The 18,193-nt window shown below is 40.2% G+C and overlaps 2 protein-coding genes and 2 non-coding genes across 7 annotated transcripts; 1 reads left to right on the forward strand and 3 right to left on the reverse strand.

The window, feature by feature from the left end:
* Nucleotides 1-923: 923 nt before the first annotated feature.
* On the reverse strand, nt 924-3,945 carry LOC135631984 (phospholipase D alpha 1-like). 2 transcript variants are annotated; one of them, XM_065140292.1, is made up of 4 exons: nt 3,793-3,945; nt 3,592-3,666; nt 1,596-3,504; nt 924-1,528 (listed from the first exon to the last, which is right to left on the reverse strand). In XM_065140292.1, exons 1-4 carry the CDS (start codon nt 3,895-3,897, stop codon nt 1,092-1,094), a joined length of 2,526 nt encoding a protein of 841 aa, XP_064996364.1. In that variant the 5' UTR covers nt 3,898-3,945; the 3' UTR covers nt 924-1,091. The 2 variants fall into 2 exon arrangements, with proteins under 2 accessions (XP_064996364.1, XP_064996294.1); XM_065140222.1 differs by having other exon boundaries at nt 1,596-3,516.
* Nucleotides 3,946-5,728: 1,783 nt separating this feature from the next.
* LOC135583611 (uncharacterized) lies at nt 5,729-15,757 on the forward strand. 3 transcript variants are annotated; one of them, XM_065140515.1, is made up of 5 exons: nt 5,729-5,948; nt 9,667-10,751; nt 12,037-12,311; nt 14,837-15,629; nt 15,729-15,757. In XM_065140515.1, exons 2-4 carry the CDS (start codon nt 9,745-9,747, stop codon nt 15,583-15,585), a joined length of 2,031 nt encoding a protein of 676 aa, XP_064996587.1. In that variant the 5' UTR covers nt 5,729-5,948; nt 9,667-9,744; the 3' UTR covers nt 15,586-15,629; nt 15,729-15,757. The 3 variants fall into 3 exon arrangements, with proteins under 3 accessions (XP_064996587.1, XP_064996650.1, XP_064996532.1); XM_065140578.1 differs by having other exon boundaries at nt 9,667-10,276; nt 10,370-10,751; nt 14,837-15,757; XM_065140460.1 differs by having other exon boundaries at nt 14,837-15,757.
* A 1,325-nt stretch (nt 15,758-17,082) lies between these two features.
* Nucleotides 17,083-17,214, reverse strand: LOC135592718 (small nucleolar RNA snoR80). The gene has a single exon (XR_010479205.1). It is a non-coding gene; the product is annotated as a small nucleolar RNA snoR80 (small nucleolar RNA).
* A 200-nt stretch (nt 17,215-17,414) lies between these two features.
* LOC135592697 (small nucleolar RNA Z157/R69/R10) lies at nt 17,415-17,519 on the reverse strand. The gene has a single exon (XR_010479195.1). It is a non-coding gene; the product is annotated as a small nucleolar RNA Z157/R69/R10 (small nucleolar RNA).
* Nucleotides 17,520-18,193: the final 674 nt, after the last annotated feature.

Consider the following 18,193-nt stretch of genomic DNA (forward strand, 5'->3'; position numbering starts at 1 on the left):
TTTCTTTCTGCCATTAGTTCTTCTTCTCGATGTGGTCTGATACACAAGTTGCCCTCCTCTACCCTTGTCGTTCTTAAGGCAAAAATGGGATGCTCCAGATTGTGCCACTGTGAAGGCTGCAACAATCCCTTTGACAACAACAGAACTGGTAAGCATCCACCAACTATTCACTGATGTGTAATAAATTATCATTAATCGCATCCTGTCACAGGTAAGTCTCCTGTCACAGGTGAGTCTGACATCATTGCCTTTGCACACACATGTTTTGCTGTACAGGAAGTTTTATGGAGTCTAAGGAGAGAGAAGACGATTCATATGGTGGAAAGCCATGCAATGAAGATTCTTTGCAAGCTCTTACAGCAGACTCATATCAGTATGTTTTTCTTCCTTCTCACCGCAGTGGAATCAGTTTACCTTGTGCTTCAAGTGATCCAGCAGGAAGTAGGAGGGTTGCAGAAGCAGCAAATCCTTCCCCGGCCTTGGGTTCCTTCGGTCAGCTTGCAAGTGCTGATGCACTGCCTGCTGGTTCTTTCCCACACAGTCTGTTCGTGTTTCCTCAGCAAAATATAGTTCCTCCTTGGGATCATTCTCCAATCGACTACACCTCATCAGATGTCACAGAACATTCTGCTCGATAGCCACATCTAACATCAGATGTTACATTTCCTCTCCTCGATTGGACCAGTGCGGTGGAAACAATGAATGATCTGCAAACTCGATCCCTTGTTCTGGAATCTTGAATCACAGTTAAAAAGAGTGTCAGGCCATGGTAGATGAAGATTACAACTTGGAGGATATCCATTCAAGATCATTGTTTTCTGGGTGCTGCTTTACTACCTGCTCAGCAGATGCACGGTGATGTCCACTATATATTACCGTTTACTCCATAGTATACCGATAAAAAACCTCTATTTTGCTCTACATATAATCAATATAAGAGTGGTGTCAATCATTCATGTTAATACTGATAAGTCTTACTCAATTCAATCATATAGATTTATAGACTGTATGATTCTATGTGTTTGGAGAGTGTCGCATCGTTTTCAGTCTTCGTCCATTGAAATAACACAAACATATCCACAAAGGAGGCATCATGTGGTGAGAATAGGGGGAAGGTACTCGGACCTTCTCCCAAGAACTCGGGCCTTGGTGTCCGGGAAGACCTCCGACCCCGGCAACGCCGTGATCTTTCCATCGTCGGCGATGTCGATGGGGTAGCTAAGAAGATGGCCTGGCAGGTCATCGAACAGCGCCTCGCTCGCGTACAGATCCCAATTCCTTTTGGCCACCATGTTCACCATGCGAACGCACTCAGCGCTCTGGGGACGGAGGAAGACGTCGTCCACCGTCCCCATGTGCTCGAACCACAGCGCCAACCGAAAGCCGTGGACTTGCCCCCGCGCCGCCTGCCATTCCGATGCCAAATGGCTGGGCTGGTACGCACCCATCGCGATCTCCGAGTCCCTTCCTCCGTCCATGGATCTCTGGTTGATGTTCGCTGAGCCAACGATGATGTACTCGTCGTCCACTGAAACCACGAGTGAGGAATCAATCGTTACGAGAATCACAAGCTGCAGAAGCAAGTTCATGGTTACCTATCATCATCTTGGCGTGCACGTAGATCATGAATCGCCTCGCCTGCTGAGCTCTGCTGTAATCCGTGTCCGGTTCCGGTCGCTCCTCCGGCTGGTACTCGCCCGGCCACTTCCTTCCTTCTCGATTGCCTAAGCAAAAGAAGGAGAGATAGTCCTTGGGGTCCGCTCGAATCCCCTTGGCTCGGAGTGCCTGCGTGATGTCTGTGTACATCATCTCCATCGTCCTCCGCTGCCAGTCCAAGATGGCTTGAACCGACTCGCTCTCGGGGATGCCCTCTGGCCACATCGGGATCACCACGTACGCGGTGAACCGTTCTCCGGCCTCGATCTTGCTCACCACCTTCAGAGAGATCTCCTTGGGGATGAGATGCAGCGCTCCGATGTCCTCGACTTTGATGCCGTCTGCTGCACTCCATCCGTACGAGCTCCCAAGGAAGTACTGGTTCTCGATGTAGATGAACTCCTTGGCTCGGCGGATGGCGTGAATGTAAGCATCCTGGATGCTGCGTTCTATGACATGGTCCTTTCCGGTGACGAGCCCCGCGGAAGCCGCCGCCTCTGGTGTGTCGGGAAATCCAGAGACCGCGCCACCGTCGATCGACCGGAACAACTGGACGCTCCATGCGTCTTCGTCCGCCACAGCGCGAGAGTCGTACTGGTCCGTACGGATGGATGGAATGCGTTCGGGCTGCAGTAGCAGCTCCTCCCCTCCACCCTGCTTTCTCCACCTCTGCTCGAAGTTGCACAGCACGTCCCAAGCGACGGGGCCTTCGAGCCGGCAGTGGATGTCGTGCCAAGGCTCCCTCGGCCCGCCTTTGCGGATCGACGCGCGCTCGAAGTTTGGCTGGTGGAAGTCCGTGCGATGGGTCGTGGCCAGAGTTCGGAAGAGAGAGTGGTACTGCGTGTCGTACCTCCCATCGCACAGATCGATCCCGCCGACGAAACTCAGGATCGTCCTCTTCCCTCCTCCTGCGGCCTCACCGTCCACGAGCACCGTCTTCTGATGGTGCGTGAACATGGTGGAGATCTGAATGTCCTGCACGTAGCTACTCGCGGCGTCAGGATTACGAGGGCAGAGGACGCAGTGCACGCCCGTGTTCCTGAAGTAGCTCAAGGTGTCCTGGTCGTGCGTGGCCATCAAGCCGTCCTTCTTCAGCGGGCCGAGTCCCAGCGAGGTTCTGTCGTTCCACACCAGCATCAGCACTCGAACACCTTCTCCGGCCTTCCTCACGAGCAGCTCCCCCAGCGTGGCGTCTCCTCTGGCCCTTGGCCTCCGGGGATCCCTCACCAGGCGAATCCCCGTGAAAACCGACCACCCAGTGAGGTAGATGAGATGCCGCGCGCCGGTGATCGCGTCGAAGATGTCCTCCCAGCATCTCTGGGGCTGGTAATCGTGGTGGTACCCATCGCCCAACGGGATCCACGGGATGAAGTGGTCTGGTACGTGGGCGTCCTGGTAAAGCCTCACCCTGCAGCCATACCTCTGTGGGAAGAAAGCTCGAGGCACCGCTGTGTGCCTCGGATCAGCGATCCCTCTACCCCAGTTCTGCTCCGGGTCGGCGTCGACGGCCGCGTACTGCACCCTCACATGCAGCTTAGCCCCTCGCTCCAGCGGTTTGCGGTCTTCGCCGCAGATCGCCAGCCACCGATCCACCGCCGCGCCATCCACGACGTCCTTCACCGGCAGGTATGCTCTGCCGATGACCGCCGCCCCGACGGCTCTCTCCGCCTTGACGGTGAAGATGATATACGCCGCGTGGTGCGCGCAGTAGATGTGGAACGACTCGTTCCACCTGAAGGAGTCGACGAGCTCGTCCTTGCTCATCACTCTGGTGCGACCGACCCTGGCCTTCTCCAGGTCGATGGTAGCGTAGACGTTCGCAGAGCCATCGTTGCCGAATCCCTCCATCTGTTCGACGAGCTGCGTATGCATGATCGACATCAACTCCGAATGATCCAAGCATAATTCAGGGACAAAACGAGGCAATTAATCCACCTTGGGACGGCAGAATGAGACTCTCCTGATCCATGAGAAGCCTTTCAACAGCCTGCTCCTCGAGAAAGTGGAGCTCTCCCATTTGACAGCGGCAATAACACCATGCATAACACATCAGTTGATACGATCTCGACAGCATCAAATAAATGAAAAGCCATGGCTTGAATTGGCATAAATGGAATTGTAGATAGAAAATTATACCTTTTGAATAGAGTTTTGAGTAGTACGATCTCCGCGAGCTTTTAGTAAGGAGTCTGCCTCCAAGATCGATGCTTGCAGGGTTCCATGGAGCAAAATATACGCCATGGCTTCTCGTCTGTCTGCTGCTCTCTAATACCAAGAAAGGGAAAGATCACATATAAGTATAGTTCTTTCGAGTTATTATTGGTTTAAGATTAAACCAAAAAAAATTATATTGAACATCTCAAAAAGAAAAACACTTATAATATATTGAACTATTCTTTGACTCAGTATCATAGATCTGAACACCGAAGACTTAATGAATCTACTCACCCGTCCTAAGAAAAGGATAACCTACTCCATCCTTAACCACAACACAAGAAAGAAATCTTATTCCAAAGTCATGCACATTCATACTCTAGGAATCTTGTGATGTGTCTATTCACAAGGTTAGGATCCTTCTTGTTTAGAATGTCAGATTTTGTTAGGATTAGAATGGATTTTGGGAGAGCTTCTCCTTAAACCCTTGTTTTGTCTTCTTCTACCACTTGGAGATCAATCTCAATTGCTTCACATCTTTTAGCTTCATTAGTTGAGTGTCACTTTGGCACTAGTTGTACTTGTAGGGTTTTGGAAAGCTACAAAAGTTTTAAGGTTGGATTCTGTTGTCTGTATGTCCTAACTTGTTTTAAATCTTTGTACAGTCCTATTCAATTATATGATCTCCTACTACAAACCGAAGGGACATAGAAATCACTCAGAAATATCGTACTGTACTGTTGAGATCCAGCAACATTGGTGGCTAAAAATCCTGGAAGATAAGGTTGTGGTTGTTCGACAAGAAAATTTGTTTGGAATCAATTCAACTTCAGTCATCGTTGACAAGAAAATAAGATGAACTGAGACCATAGTCTTACATGACTAGATCAAAGTTTGGGTTACATATATTAGGTTTAGTTCGTAACCTAAGAACTTAAGTTTTTGAGTTGAATCAATACCTAATCTCCATATATGTTAATTTGACTCTCATCATCACCCGACATGACGTGATAGGAAACCTCTTTTATTATGTATATTAGAAAATACTTATGGTTCTTATAGGAATCGTTAGCGTAAACAACTTTAAGCCGTGGCCTCGGGGCCGACGCGGCTTGGTTTAGATCCGAATAGTGGGGGATCTTCTTGGGACGACCTTTGAGACTGCAGAAGACCGACTGCGGTGGTCCGATCGCGAAGGGGTCACCGTTTCCTCCGGGAGGGGGCTTCTCGCTTGGGCGTCTAGTGGGAGGCCTCCGTCTTCGCACCTGTACCCAGGTCGGGTCGGGAGAGCTCGACCCGACCCCTCCGACGATCATGTTAGTGAATAGTCGCAAGGGTTTTTTTTGTTGTCCTCCATCTTCCTCGGAGCGCGAGGGTTTTTATAGTGAATGTTACCGTTGCCTGATGTGCCCACTCGCAGGGAGTAGGATCGTACTCCTGGTAACGTCTAACATCGACGTTGGCGGAGCGTGAAGGATCGAGCCTGAGCAGGATGTTAATGTGCCTCGGTCGACGCTCCGGTCCGTGTTGACCAGGTGCTGTTAGGTTAACAGAGGCGCGAGGTGTCATCTGGGGCAGCTGACGTCAACCCGAGTCTTATCGTCATTATTACCCTCATCAGGAATTAACCTAAAACACACTTAATTTTTTACTAAATTATAATGTTTTTTAATGTATCAACTAATTAATCGGTAAAGACTTAGTAGAATAATATTATGACTTAAAAATCTATCTAATTTGATGGATCATTTCATCCTATGAACCGAAAAGAATTATACTTTGAGAAAAGCTATGATTTTTTTAGAAAATCAACTGATTATATATATATATATATATATATATATATATATATATATATATATATATATATATATATATATATATATATTGCGTACGATTTTGCGGTTCAAACCGCTAAATTGGATCGAACCAAACTGCAATTAGGGTTTGGTCCTGTCTGCGTGATACGCATTGCTTCGACGTATCGAAACAAGAATTCTCGATCTCCACGGTCGGCGTCGCCTTCACTGGTTTCCCACCGGCTGCCCCATCCATCCTCAGCGTTCCATCCTCCGCCGGCCGCCGGGGTTCGTCAAATCTCATCGGCACCGGCCACCAGCGGTGGCAAGCGATCTAAGGTATGTAAAAGTCTCCTGTTCCTCCTTCCTCCTCGTCTTGGCGGATTATTTGCGCTGGTTCTCTTCTCGCACCCTATGACACATTCGATGACATAGATGAAATCAGAGATCGAAGATGCTTGCTTAGAGTAAGGTTATTCTAGATATGCCTAACATGCCCCTGCCTCTCTTTCTTATTTCTTCCCACTATGGCGTTGAGATGCCGACTGGCTATGGAGGTTTTTATTATATATGGTTGAATTTGCACGACGCAAGGGTGAAATATGTTGGTGATGATCTTGGAATTGATGATCTAAGGTCTGGTGAAACGGAAGTGGAATTGTTCCTGAAATGTGAATCACAATATTCCAAAAGATGCAAATAGGTCACTGTTTTCTAGAAACCAAATGTACCCTAAGCAGTTTTGGTCAAGCATGGAATTACTTGAAACCAAAAGAGTTATGGCTTTCTTTTATCGTTGATATTATTTATTTTACTATACTCACCTATTTACAGGGCGAACACCTGTTGAAGATTTGTACAATCAAAATCATGATTCTAGGGACGGAGAAATTTACACTTTGGCTAGTGAAAACAAACTGTATTTTGGTACCTGTATTAAATTAATAAATCAATCGAGTAAAGAAATTGCGTATTTAGAAGTTGGGTCTGTTTTGTGTTCTGAGATTATGATCTGATTGGATGTATGGTATATGGTCGTTTTATAAATTCAATAATTGCATTGTCATTTTAGTGAAAGCATGCCTGATTTCTTTAGTAGACTCTCTTCAGGCTTTTGCGTTGTTGTATGCTTTTATTTTCTCCTTCATTTTTTAGCAGTTGGCCAACTGTTTGCTGCAAAGACAAGGCAGGACTAATGAAAGTGATATTCTTCTTGAGATAATTCTATCAAGTGTCTTTAAGGCATTTTTGAGCAGTTCTTGATTTGTCATTTTGTTCTATAGATGGTAAGTACAGTAGGTAGTTATGTGTTCTTTAATGTTCAGAAACACGAGCCCATTATTTTATTGGGAATGAATATGGGTGAAGGAGGGGTGAAGTTGATTCATTTTACTCATCTTTGACGCGTTTGAAAATCATAGAAACACACTCATGTTTGAGGGTAAAGTTGCATGCATTAACTCTCAGAATCTCACAAAATGACAATAACCTTGTGCCTTGAGATGATATTTTTCTATTTCAGTCCCAATGTCTAATAGCACTCTTGTTCTTTTTCTTGCTATGAAATCTAATTGTTTCAGAAGTTAAATTCAATAAAATAAGATGTAGTGACCTTTGAATCTTGAACCAGCCAATCATGTCATATTGCTGAAATGAAATCCTTTTATCCTGATCAAAATTGTCTTCTATGTCATTGAATGGGCAATGTGGACGCATCCAAATTTCTTAGCTTGTTACAAATTGGGGACCGACCATCCGTTGTATTATGCCTTCTCCCAGAAAATGTGTGTTTTCTATCCCATACATTCATTTTCATCATATATGCTTTAATAACTAAACTCAACAACTTCATGTCTTCACTTGCACTTTTATATCCTGCAGAGGACTATGGTCATAATCCATGGAATCATACATACCTCGATGCATATACCCATGGTCAGGGTGTGATAGATAAGCTTCTTTGTGAAATTGAGGATCAACAGGTACAGGACTTTAAAACAAGGCAAGGAAAAGAATAATCAAGGATCGGTCTTTCCTTGTGTTGATAAATTTGCACTGATAAACAAATTGTGAAACCGCAACAAATATACTGGGAAAAACAATAAAACCAACAGTAGTTAAAGTGAAGATCAGAAAAATTCTCCTTCGTAATCCTTTTTTAAAAAAAATTCAAATGTTTATACTTAGTATCCACAGTGTCAATTTGATCAATTTGTTTAGAATGTTTTGTTGGGTTCATGGGTAAAAAGTATTGACTACATGGCTACTCAATTTGGGCTGTGGTGAAGCATATGTTCTTCTAAAAATTGACCACTAGCTATATGGCTCAGTTTGGATCAACTTTCTAAAGGCTATTTTTTGGATCGGAATCAGCCTTGTATGTATGTAATATCCCATCTCAACTTACCATTACTAGCTTTCTGGGTGAGAAATATGATAACATAAGATGTGACAAATAAAGAAAAATAAATGCATACTAAATTGCAAGACAATTTTTGTCTTCTATGCTAGGAATGTGAATGTATTTTTCAAATTAATTTTGTGTTATAAGAAATAACAATGACATAAGATGTGACAAAGAAAGAAAAATAAATGAATACTAAATTGCAAGACAATTTTAGTCTTCTATGCCAGGAATGTGAATGCATTTTCAAATTAATTTTTTAGCTATATTTCTCTCTCTTCTCCATTTTAGTAGCACACTCTCTGCTTCATCTTGATCAAAGTATCAAGGTGGTAAATTTCTTCAGTTTGACTGTCTTTTATTTTATTTTTCTTGTTTCTTCTTGGTACAGCTATTCCTCTGTGTATTTTCATTTGGTTTTTACTTATAAAAATTGCCCTTTTATGCTACTGGTGTATTTTCTTTTTTATCAGTTAGCTAAGTTTATTTACTCTTCAGCAGGTCTTTTCCCTTGACATAAGTATCAAAGCAATAAATTTCTTTGGTTTGTTGAGTTTATTGCTTTATTTCTATGATTTTCTTGACTCAGCAGCCCCAAATTGGAATCTCTCTAGGTTTCTATCTAGAATTTATTCTACAGATTGTATTATTTGACTTTGGAAGGATTTTTGACCGAGAAAGAATTATTGGCAAAACTTTTCTGTTCAGGGCTTTGTGCATCAAACAGAAATTTCTTCTTTCAGTTCTTACAGAATTTTCTCTGTATATCATATATCCCCAGACAGCAAGGTTTGCAATTGTTGTTTATGAATACACATCGAATCAGGATAGTGATGAACATTGCATGTTAGATAGAGCATTTGTGGATTTTGTTCTTTCTTGAAAACATTCCCACATTCTTCGTATATATACTTTCAGTATTCCTGGGATACTTTAGAGGTGGACTTTTGGAATAGAAAAGTTGTATCTTTGACTTGTTAGATAGAGCATTTATGGATTTTGTTCTTTCTTGAAAGCTTTCCCACATTCTTTGTATATATACTTTCAGTATTCCTAGGATACTTTAGAGGTGGACTTTTGGAATATAAAAATTGTATCTTTGACTTGTTAGATAGAGGCATAGAGCATTTATGGATTTTGTTCTTTCTTGAAAGCTTTCCCACATCCTTGGTGTATATAGTTTCAGTATTCCTGGGATACTTTAGAGGTGGACTTTTGGAATAGAAAAGTTGAGTCTTTGACTTGCTAATCGTGTATTGTTTTTTTCTTGTTAATATCTCTCTGCTTTTAGATGACTTTCCTCTTCATGTTATTTATGGAATAGAAAACTTCCCACTTTGTATATATCACTTATACCTTGTCAATTAGACCTCTTCTTCTACTATTAAATGTTAATACTGGATTTCTGTGGAGAATTATTGTGGGATTTCTTGATATGTCTGAATTATAGGGTATTCTTTATAGGCTTGGATTGCCACTTCATGAATTTGGCTATCAATTGAATGAGCACCAATTTCTTTTTGAACTATGATTTATCTATTGTTATGCTATACCTAGTATCTACATTAGTTTCATAAGGAACCTGTGTTCTATCCTTTTACGTCACTTTATTTGCATCCTTTTGTTACTTATTATTGTTACTGGTGCTTTTAGGTCTTTTTTTTTTGAGAAAGGAGGAAACACTATCAACACTCAGCATCAAGTTGTGGATTCCACTTAAATAACATATTGATGGATCGACAACCTCCTGAGTACGCAACAGCCATGGCCTTTGCTCAGCAACAACAACAGCAGGCAAACATGCCATCACAACAACAGTTTGGATTCCATCCACAAACTCAACAATTTCCACACCAAGTACATGGGCCGGCTTTCTTGCCTCATCCCTCTCTTCAACAATTCCCTCCTTATCATCGTCCTTTTCCATTGCCACAGCAGCTCTATCCTCATCTCCCCCTCAATCTCCAACAACAACAACAACCACCACCTTCCTTTGCGCCTCACAATCCACCACCTCATCTCATGCCTCCACCTGCTTACTCACACCCATATGAGTCAGCTCCTCCACCAGCTGCACCTCCTTCAGATCCTGAGCTCCAGAAGCGGATTGATAAACTAGTTGAATATGCTGTCAAAAATGGCCCTGAATTTGAAGCTATGATTCGCGATAAGCAACATGATAATCCTGCTTACAGCTTCCTGTTTGGTGGTGAGGGTCATAATTACTATAGATACAAGCTCTGGCTGTCAAAACGGCAATCTGGTGCACCCTTCAACCAATCTTTCACTCCTTCATCGATGCCTATGATGCCTAATTCCGTGTTAAATTCGTCTGCCCTGAATCTTCCTCCCTTAGGCACTGCAGTTGGTCCTACAGGTTCTTTGTTGGGAGCATCTCAGTTACATCAACCTTCTTATCCACCCTTTTATGATCAGCATCAACCAGTGCACTCCCAAACATTCATCGGACAACCTCGAGCTGATTATGAACCATCAACTAAGTCATTTAAGGGCCTATCAGGGCCACTTCCATCTGATGTTGCTGCAGAGCTTAATAGTGTGCTTGTGAATCTTTCCGGCACCAAGGAATCAATTAAGGGAGCCAAAATGTGGTTTATGCAAAGATCGCCTTTTGCACCGGCTCTGGCTGAAGCCCTTAGGGATGGTGTCTTTTCTTTGGATGATTCTGAGAGACAGATACATATAATTTTTCTAGTCAATGATATTCTGTTTGAGAGGTATTAAAGATCATTTACTCATCTGTTCATCGTGTTATCTTTTAGCAGTAAGCAATCAGTATATGCTTTGGTTATGAATAATCTGCTTTTCGTTCAATTTTCTGAACTGTTTATTTTGTTGTCTGTGCAACTATTTCTAGTGTACGTATATGAGGTTCTTATGTAATTTTTAGATAATGCTTATTGAGCATCTTTTATTTCTTTCTCCTGATGTTATATTTTTTCATATTGTTTTTTCTTTGCTGTAGCTGGCCCTACTTGCTTTGTTGAAGATAGTTTATGATGTTTCATAGTTTTGATTTGCATCGGTGGAGACCCAAGTATTTCTGTAAAGATTTTTACCTTCTATTTTTCCAGCAAACTAGCAGATCATTGTTAAAACATGTCTGTAAGCTTACTCATTGGTAGGAACTTGCAGATGTTATATTCCAAGATCCAGATGACATATAATAAGTCAGTTAACTGCACTATGGGCATGATAATATATAACATTGTGTAGCAACATGACAGAGCCAAGGGGTAGAATTACTTATCTTACTTCAAGGATCACAGGGTCCTGATCAAGCCCAATTGTATATTTAAGACCACGAATTGTTGTGTTGACTTGTTTGGTTAGCCCTTTTTTTGGAATGATTGAAAAATAGGCAAGGTTTCTCCAGTTTGGTCAGTCGAAAATTTATTAAGTTGGAATTAGTTCATCATTGTGATGGTTTGCGGTCAACTGGGATCAACAAGATTGGATTATCCCTTTGATCTTATTAAAATCAAGGTGTCTGGATCTGGAGGGAATGGCCTCATTTGGTCAGGATTGACCAATCCTGCAAACCACCACTGTCTATTGTTGACTGCTGTAACTGCAAGCGGTTACACCATAAGTTGAACATGGTGTGATTGATCACTTGCATCTTTAGCAGCATAGTGGCACAACTGTCAAGGAACTTAATCTACTGAAATTACTAAATATCTGTCTAATATTGCATGTGTATATATTTTTATACTATGTATGTAATATGCATGCATATTGGCAATTAAGATGGACAAATCCCATGAACCTTGATTCAATGAATAAATGGGTGTTGCAAATATATGTTGTGCTGCGTGGATTTACTTTTCCTTCCCTCTAATGTACCTCCATTTCTATTACTGTTTATTGTTTGCTTATTTCTGTTATATGTTTGAACTGATTAGTCTTCAGTAGGAAACTACCCTTCAAATTCTTCATTTTCAATGGTTACTCCAGTACTAATTTTATTTTTGCCCCTTTTATGTTAACACTGTGATGCAGCTTGCAACGTCGGATCAATCCTCAAGAACTGGACAATGAAGCACTTGCATTTAGACCTGTGTTAGGATCCATGCTTGCAAGAATTTACAATAACCCACATAACAAAGATGCTAATCAGCCTCGTCTGGAGAAGATTTTACATTTTTGGGCATCAAAAGAAGTTTATGACCAGGAAACTATTATGAGTCTTGAGAGGGAAATGACTGGTGGATTACCATTTCGGTCAGCAGCACAGAAGGAACTGATAGCTGGATCGGATCCCTCGAATTTCACAGGTCTCACTTGATCTTATTTATTTGCACTACATTTCTGCATGCAAAATAATGACGTAGTATTAGTTCAATTATTACTTTATTTTGTGGGGCTTGTTTAAACACTTAAATGAACCTTACCCTTTATATCTTTGCTCCTTTTTTTGTCTTAGAAAAAATTCTGAACTTCTTGATTACTTTCAGCCATGATCATATTGATGTGAGATCCTTCCCACTGCAATATCATGGTTTCTTTTCTTTCAGAGAAACTTTTGGGGGGGAATTATTATGGTTTTAATGCACCAAGTAGGCGGAGCAGTTTTTTTTTTCCCCAAGTACAAAAGTGATTATATTTCATACAGTTGAATATGTTAACTTGCTTTGAGCTCTGTGTCAGTTGGTTTGCTATTTTTTTGCTTATCTACAGAATGTCACTGTTTCTGAACTGCAGAAAATCCTTCTGCAATTTTTTTCTCCAATGTACACTGTTAATGACATGGACTAGTTCCAGGCCATAATCATTGGAAAGATATAATATATGAGATTTGCTGCAATCTCCTGTTGTTTCTTGAAATTCTTTCTTACAAATATTAATATTTGATATAAGTAGGCTGATTATCCTGATTATCCTAAGGCATAAAATTGCATCAGCTTCTGATTATCCTGTAGCCATAGTTACCAGAATGTACATATTTCATTACAAGGCTATTGTTCACAATTAGCTTCAATTTATGGCAATTTAAACAATTGACTGACCACAAGTTTGCCTAAGTCATCTTTTAAGTACTTCAGAACTTCGAATAACCTCCATCATCCTAATGATCTCATGTTATGCCAATTTGCATTATTCATGTTTTCATGCTGGAAGAGGTTCTCTTGGTCGTCATTTTTGGCTTTGATTTTTACCATGCCATATTTGGTGGTTGGTCTATTGTTTGTGTAATGAATCAGAAAAATTACAATCTATGGTGATTTCATTAACCCACTAAAGCATATTATCTATTTCCTGGTTATAACATATTTAAATCGACAGTTAGAAGTGCATGTAATTTCTATTTATTTTGGTCTTCAGATTTAACACAGTGATTCAGTTGAGCATTAAATATTTCTTTACTATAGCATTCATAGATTGATAGTGTCAAATCAATGCCACATCATCAATCACCAGATGAGCAGAACTTTGATTTCATTGACCCTCTTAGCATGCCATATTTGGCGGTTGGTCTATTGTTTGTGTTAGATTTAATAATCATAGACTTGTTTGTAAAATTAGAGCTAGTGAAGTAAAAGACGTCTAAAAATAAAAAGATAACAGTAGCTAAGAGTGTGAAACTTGATGATATCCTTATTGAGACATGAAAAAGTTTAGGGGACAAGGGAATAACTTGGTTAACTAACTTATTTAACAAAATTATGAGATTAAAAAAGATGTCTTGTGAATGGAAAAAGAATTTTTTAATGTCAATTTTACAAGAATAAGGGTGACATTCAAAACTGTTCTAATTATAGGGGATTTAAAATCGTGAGTCATACCATGAAACTTTGAAAAAAAGTTATCGAAGTAGCATAAGATTTGAAACAAGTATCTTTGAAATTTAATTTGATTTTATGCTTGAAAGATAAATAATTGAAGCTATTTATTTATTAAAACAACTAATGAAAAAGTATAGAGAGAAAAAGAAAGATTTGCATATGATTTTTATTTACTTAGGGATATGATAGAGTTCCTTGAGAATTATTATGGTGAGTTTTTAAAAAGAAAGATTGATCCACTAATTATAGTGATGTATTTAGGGTATGTATAATAATGTAGCTACTAGTGTTAGAACCATAAAGAGTATATCTTTAAGATTAAAAGAAAAAATTTATAAGATAATTATGAGATCAGTAATGCTTTATGGTTTTGAGTGTTGGACAGTTAAAAAGTAACATTTACAAAATGTGTGTTGCTGAGAAAGATATATGGAGTTACTAGGAAAGATAGAGAAAAATATGTTTATTTATGAACAATTAGGTACACTTCGATAAAGGACAAGATGAGAGAAAATTATTTAAAATGGTATGAGCATATACTTAGGATTATTTAAAATGAATACGGTAGTTAAAAATGAAATAATTATTGTTAGTGGTAAGAGGAGAGACAGAGAAAGACCTAAAAAAAACTTTAGTGGAAACTATAAATAAATATTCAAATACTCTAAACTTAACTAAGCAAATAACCTTTTATAGATCTCAATGACATCCAATGATCCATGTAGTCGATCCCAAATAGTTGAGGCTTACGGTTTTGTTGTTGTTGTTATTGTTGGTCTATTGTTTGTGTTATAATTTATAAAAATTACATTTAATGATGTTTTCATTGATTCACTTAAGCATTAACTATTTCATGGCTATAGCTTTTTTGATTAAAGTGGGAATTGCATGCGTTTTTTGTCCTGTTGGTCTTCAGGTTTAACAGTTAACACAATTGTTCAGTTAAGCATCAAATATTTTTTGGCTATTAAATTGACACCGAGAAATTCACCTCTTTTGTTTGTTATGTTCTGCAGGTGTAACTGCTCATCAATGGCAGGATAAGCAAAGCTCTGATTTGGGTTCCCTTGGTCAACAAGATACCAATAAACATTTTCCTCCAACTTCAGCTTTGCCATTTGCACCCGCTGTGAGTCAGCAACTCGCAATGAACCAACTACCCAGTGGTGTTTATCCACCTGCTGCTCAGACTTCTCTTTCAGGAACACTACTAATTCAGACACCCATAGCTCAACTGCAACCCAACGCTGCACCTAGCACAACCGATCAAGCTCCTCCACCTTATCCACTATTTCCACCTGGCCTTATCCCTGGCATGGTGCGGAAGATGCAGATTGGTAGTGGTGTACCCTACTCTCCTTTGAGCCCTCTTGATATTCCAACGGTGATTCCCCCGTCCACTGTGCCTCCTTCAGAGACTCTTGATCGTGTCTCCAAGTTCTTCAAGGAGATCGGGGAGGTCAACCCATCAGAAGGACCAATGAGACAGTCTGAATCAAAAGATGAATACCAAGAGTATGAGAGGGAATCTCCTGTTCGAAAGGGAGGGGCATGCATTCCTCCACCTACTAACCTGCAACTGGACCCTGAAACTGGAGCATATGCCGATGGGAGTGTAGACCGAAGTAGTTCAGGGAGATTGGGACTTGGAGCCACTGCAAATCCCAATGAGGTGAGCCAGTACGATGATGTCTACACTTCCTATCGAAAGCAGCGAAGCACCAACTATCATTCTTCTATGAGTGCGAAAGCTGGAACTAGGTGAGGAGGATATTCATGCAACCTTCGTTAGAACTCTGTTTAAACATGGTATGTATCTTACAATAGTGATTCATGAAAATCTTGTTAAGTTTGCTTCTGTTGATGTTTTTTACTTGCTTGTATCGAGTAATATTTTGACATCTTTAGTTTCAGAGGTTGACAGCCTTCTTTGAATATTTCTCGCTAACTATCTCACACCATATAGAGCTGGAGATGCAGTAGGTATCAATTTCTGAACTCTTGTTACATTGTAGATTAGAAGGTGAAATTGAAGTCTCTTGCCGATCCTTCAGCTGTGTCAGAAGCTTTAGATGTATGGTAAGAATGTCGCCATATGTTTATAAGCGTCCAGCTAAATTATTGTACATCGTCAAGAAGGCTTTGTACTGTTTTTAGGCATTTTTAATTAATGTCGTCATTAAAGCAAAAACATTAATATTTTTTTGATCTGGTTGATCATTATATTTTTCTTAAGAGTACAGATCAAGAAATTGGCATATGCCCTTGTAAATGATGCTGATGAGGATTATTTTATGACTGGTTGATACATACATATATGTGTGCACACAAGTGTTTGCATGCATCTCAAAATAAAAAGATCATTTGTAGGGTTAATATTGCTTCAATCTTTTGCATGTGGTCCTTTTCTCATACGCAAAGAGGTAGTTCCTAAAGCTTTTGATTACCTTCTTCTATCTGATTTATATGACCTAAAAAAAAACAAACAAACTTAAGATTTTGATGAATTGGAAGAAAATTAAAATACCTTCATTGTCTACATGATTTAATTTGATGTTAGCTTGTCAAGCAGCTTAATACAGGCTGATAGATTTGATTGTGGGCTTGATAAGGTGCAGAAAAAAAAAAACATTAGAAATTCGTTATTCATCTTCTACTAGATTTCCAACTTGGATTTCCAGCTTTTTTTTTATGGTGGGAGCATTTATCTATTATAAACTACTCCTTCCATATATAATTACTACAGTCATCTTGCTTGTATCCATATGCATGAATTAGAGGATTCTTCTTCCGGTCTTTAAAATTGGCAAGACCGGGAAATTAAAATAATATGAGGTGCTGTGAAATTTGATGCCGCAAGAATCTGCATCTCATATTAGACATTGGTTTCTCATGTTCTGTTTTCTCAAGTAGTTTTATATGATGACGTATTTATCTCATTTGGCTTCAAAAATTAGATCGTCTTCAATACGTTTTTTTGAATGCGTGGTAATATTTAATTTTTGTTAAACAACCATATTGTTGTCTGATCTTTAACAAACTCTGCCAGTAATTGAAATTAAATCAGATGCTAAAGTTCAAAAACAAGTAGACAACTAAAAAAAACATTTTTGAAAGGTTTAAATTCAATTTTACAAGAACATCTAATAACACTATACGAAGAAACAGATTGCTTATCAGAAGCAATTTATTGGTATTTAATGTTTGGAGACCAAAGTCATAATCTGATAGAAAGGTTTTTAAAGCAGAATTATATGAAAGAATGTGTACGTGGCGTTTCCAGGATTAAAATGGCACCGAAATCAAGCCACTAATCAGGATGACCACACTTTACATTAACTCTAGCGCCCGAGCCATTATACCGAGAGGAACACCACCATCCCCCGGAATTGGTAATGGACGCATCCCTTTCAACTTCCACTACATTAAGATTATCTGCAAGTTTAACCAACAAAAAAAAAACAAAAGTATGCTTGTTTTTTCTCGTAAAATACAAAAACAAAAGCACAAAAAACATAGAAATCTATGAGATCTAAGAAAGACTGATTTGGGTCTCCGTTGTTGTTGTCGATTCTCGGATCGAGGTCCGAGAGTGGTTGAGCTCAGACAGCCAAGGGTTAGTCTTCAACTACTGGCGCAAATGAATGGCCACGAATCAGAAACTCTAGTCCACAAAAATAGCATCATCACAGCCCAACCAATTTGCAAACTGATCTCCGAATCAAGAAAGAAGAGAAGGACGAGGAACACGAATCGAAGGGGAAGAGTACGAGAATAGCGAACCAAGAGAGAACAGAAGAAGTACGAGAATCCAATCATCTAATCACAAGGAACGAACAGTGACGATGACGATCTTGAGCGCCGAGGAGCAGGAGGCCGAAGCCGGTGACGGAGTCGAATATGTTTTGGGAGGCCTTTTATAGGGGATTGTGTTAGGAACTAGGGTTTCGACGAAGACTGATCTCAGCCGTGGAAGTCCATCGGACGGATGATGGTGGGTTATGGTGAACCGGGTCGCCTCAGACCGGCTCTGTGTTGGGTCGGGCGGCCCAACAACCTCTAAATGATACTAAAAATATTATTTCGTATTTTTCCTATTAAACATTTATTTTTGGTACACAGCAATTTCATGGAAAAGGTTTCCTGTCAGGATTTTTTTTCTATTTTTTGAAGTTAATTTGATTGGAAGAGGACGATCAACGCCGTCCATACGATCATTTCTCTTCATCAAGACGCTCACTATTCTTAAAGCAAGCGGACCTTTCCAGACGAAGTCAGTTCCGACCCCAACATGTTGATAGTTACGTCTGTTGCACCCTTTTACTTGCGTCCGCCTAATATAATCTATGCGCCACAACGAATCCACGCCCTTC

Source organism: Musa acuminata, chromosome BXJ1-1 (assembly GCF_036884655.1).
Source record: "Musa acuminata AAA Group cultivar baxijiao chromosome BXJ1-1, Cavendish_Baxijiao_AAA, whole genome shotgun sequence".
Lineage (NCBI taxonomy): Eukaryota > Viridiplantae > Streptophyta > Magnoliopsida > Zingiberales > Musaceae > Musa > Musa acuminata.

Coding starts and splice junctions, on each gene's coding strand:
- LOC135631984 (XM_065140222.1), bottom strand. CDS start 3,897: ATGGCGTATATTTTGCTCCATGGAACCCTGCAAGCATCGATCTTGGAG. Junction 3,517..3,591: donor TCTCATTCTGCCGTCCCAAG/GTGGATTAATTG, acceptor ATGCATACGCAG/CTCGTCGAACAGATGGAGGG. Junction 1,529..1,595: donor GCACGCCAAGATGATGATAG/GTAACCATGAAC, acceptor TCGTGGTTTCAG/TGGACGACGAGTACATCATC.
- LOC135583611 (XM_065140460.1), top strand. CDS start 9,745: ATGGATCGACAACCTCCTGAGTACGCAACAGCCATGGCCTTTGCTCAG. Junction 10,752..12,036: donor AATGATATTCTGTTTGAGAG/GTATTAAAGATC, acceptor ACTGTGATGCAG/CTTGCAACGTCGGATCAATC. Junction 12,312..14,836: donor GGATCCCTCGAATTTCACAG/GTCTCACTTGAT, acceptor TATGTTCTGCAG/GTGTAACTGCTCATCAATGG.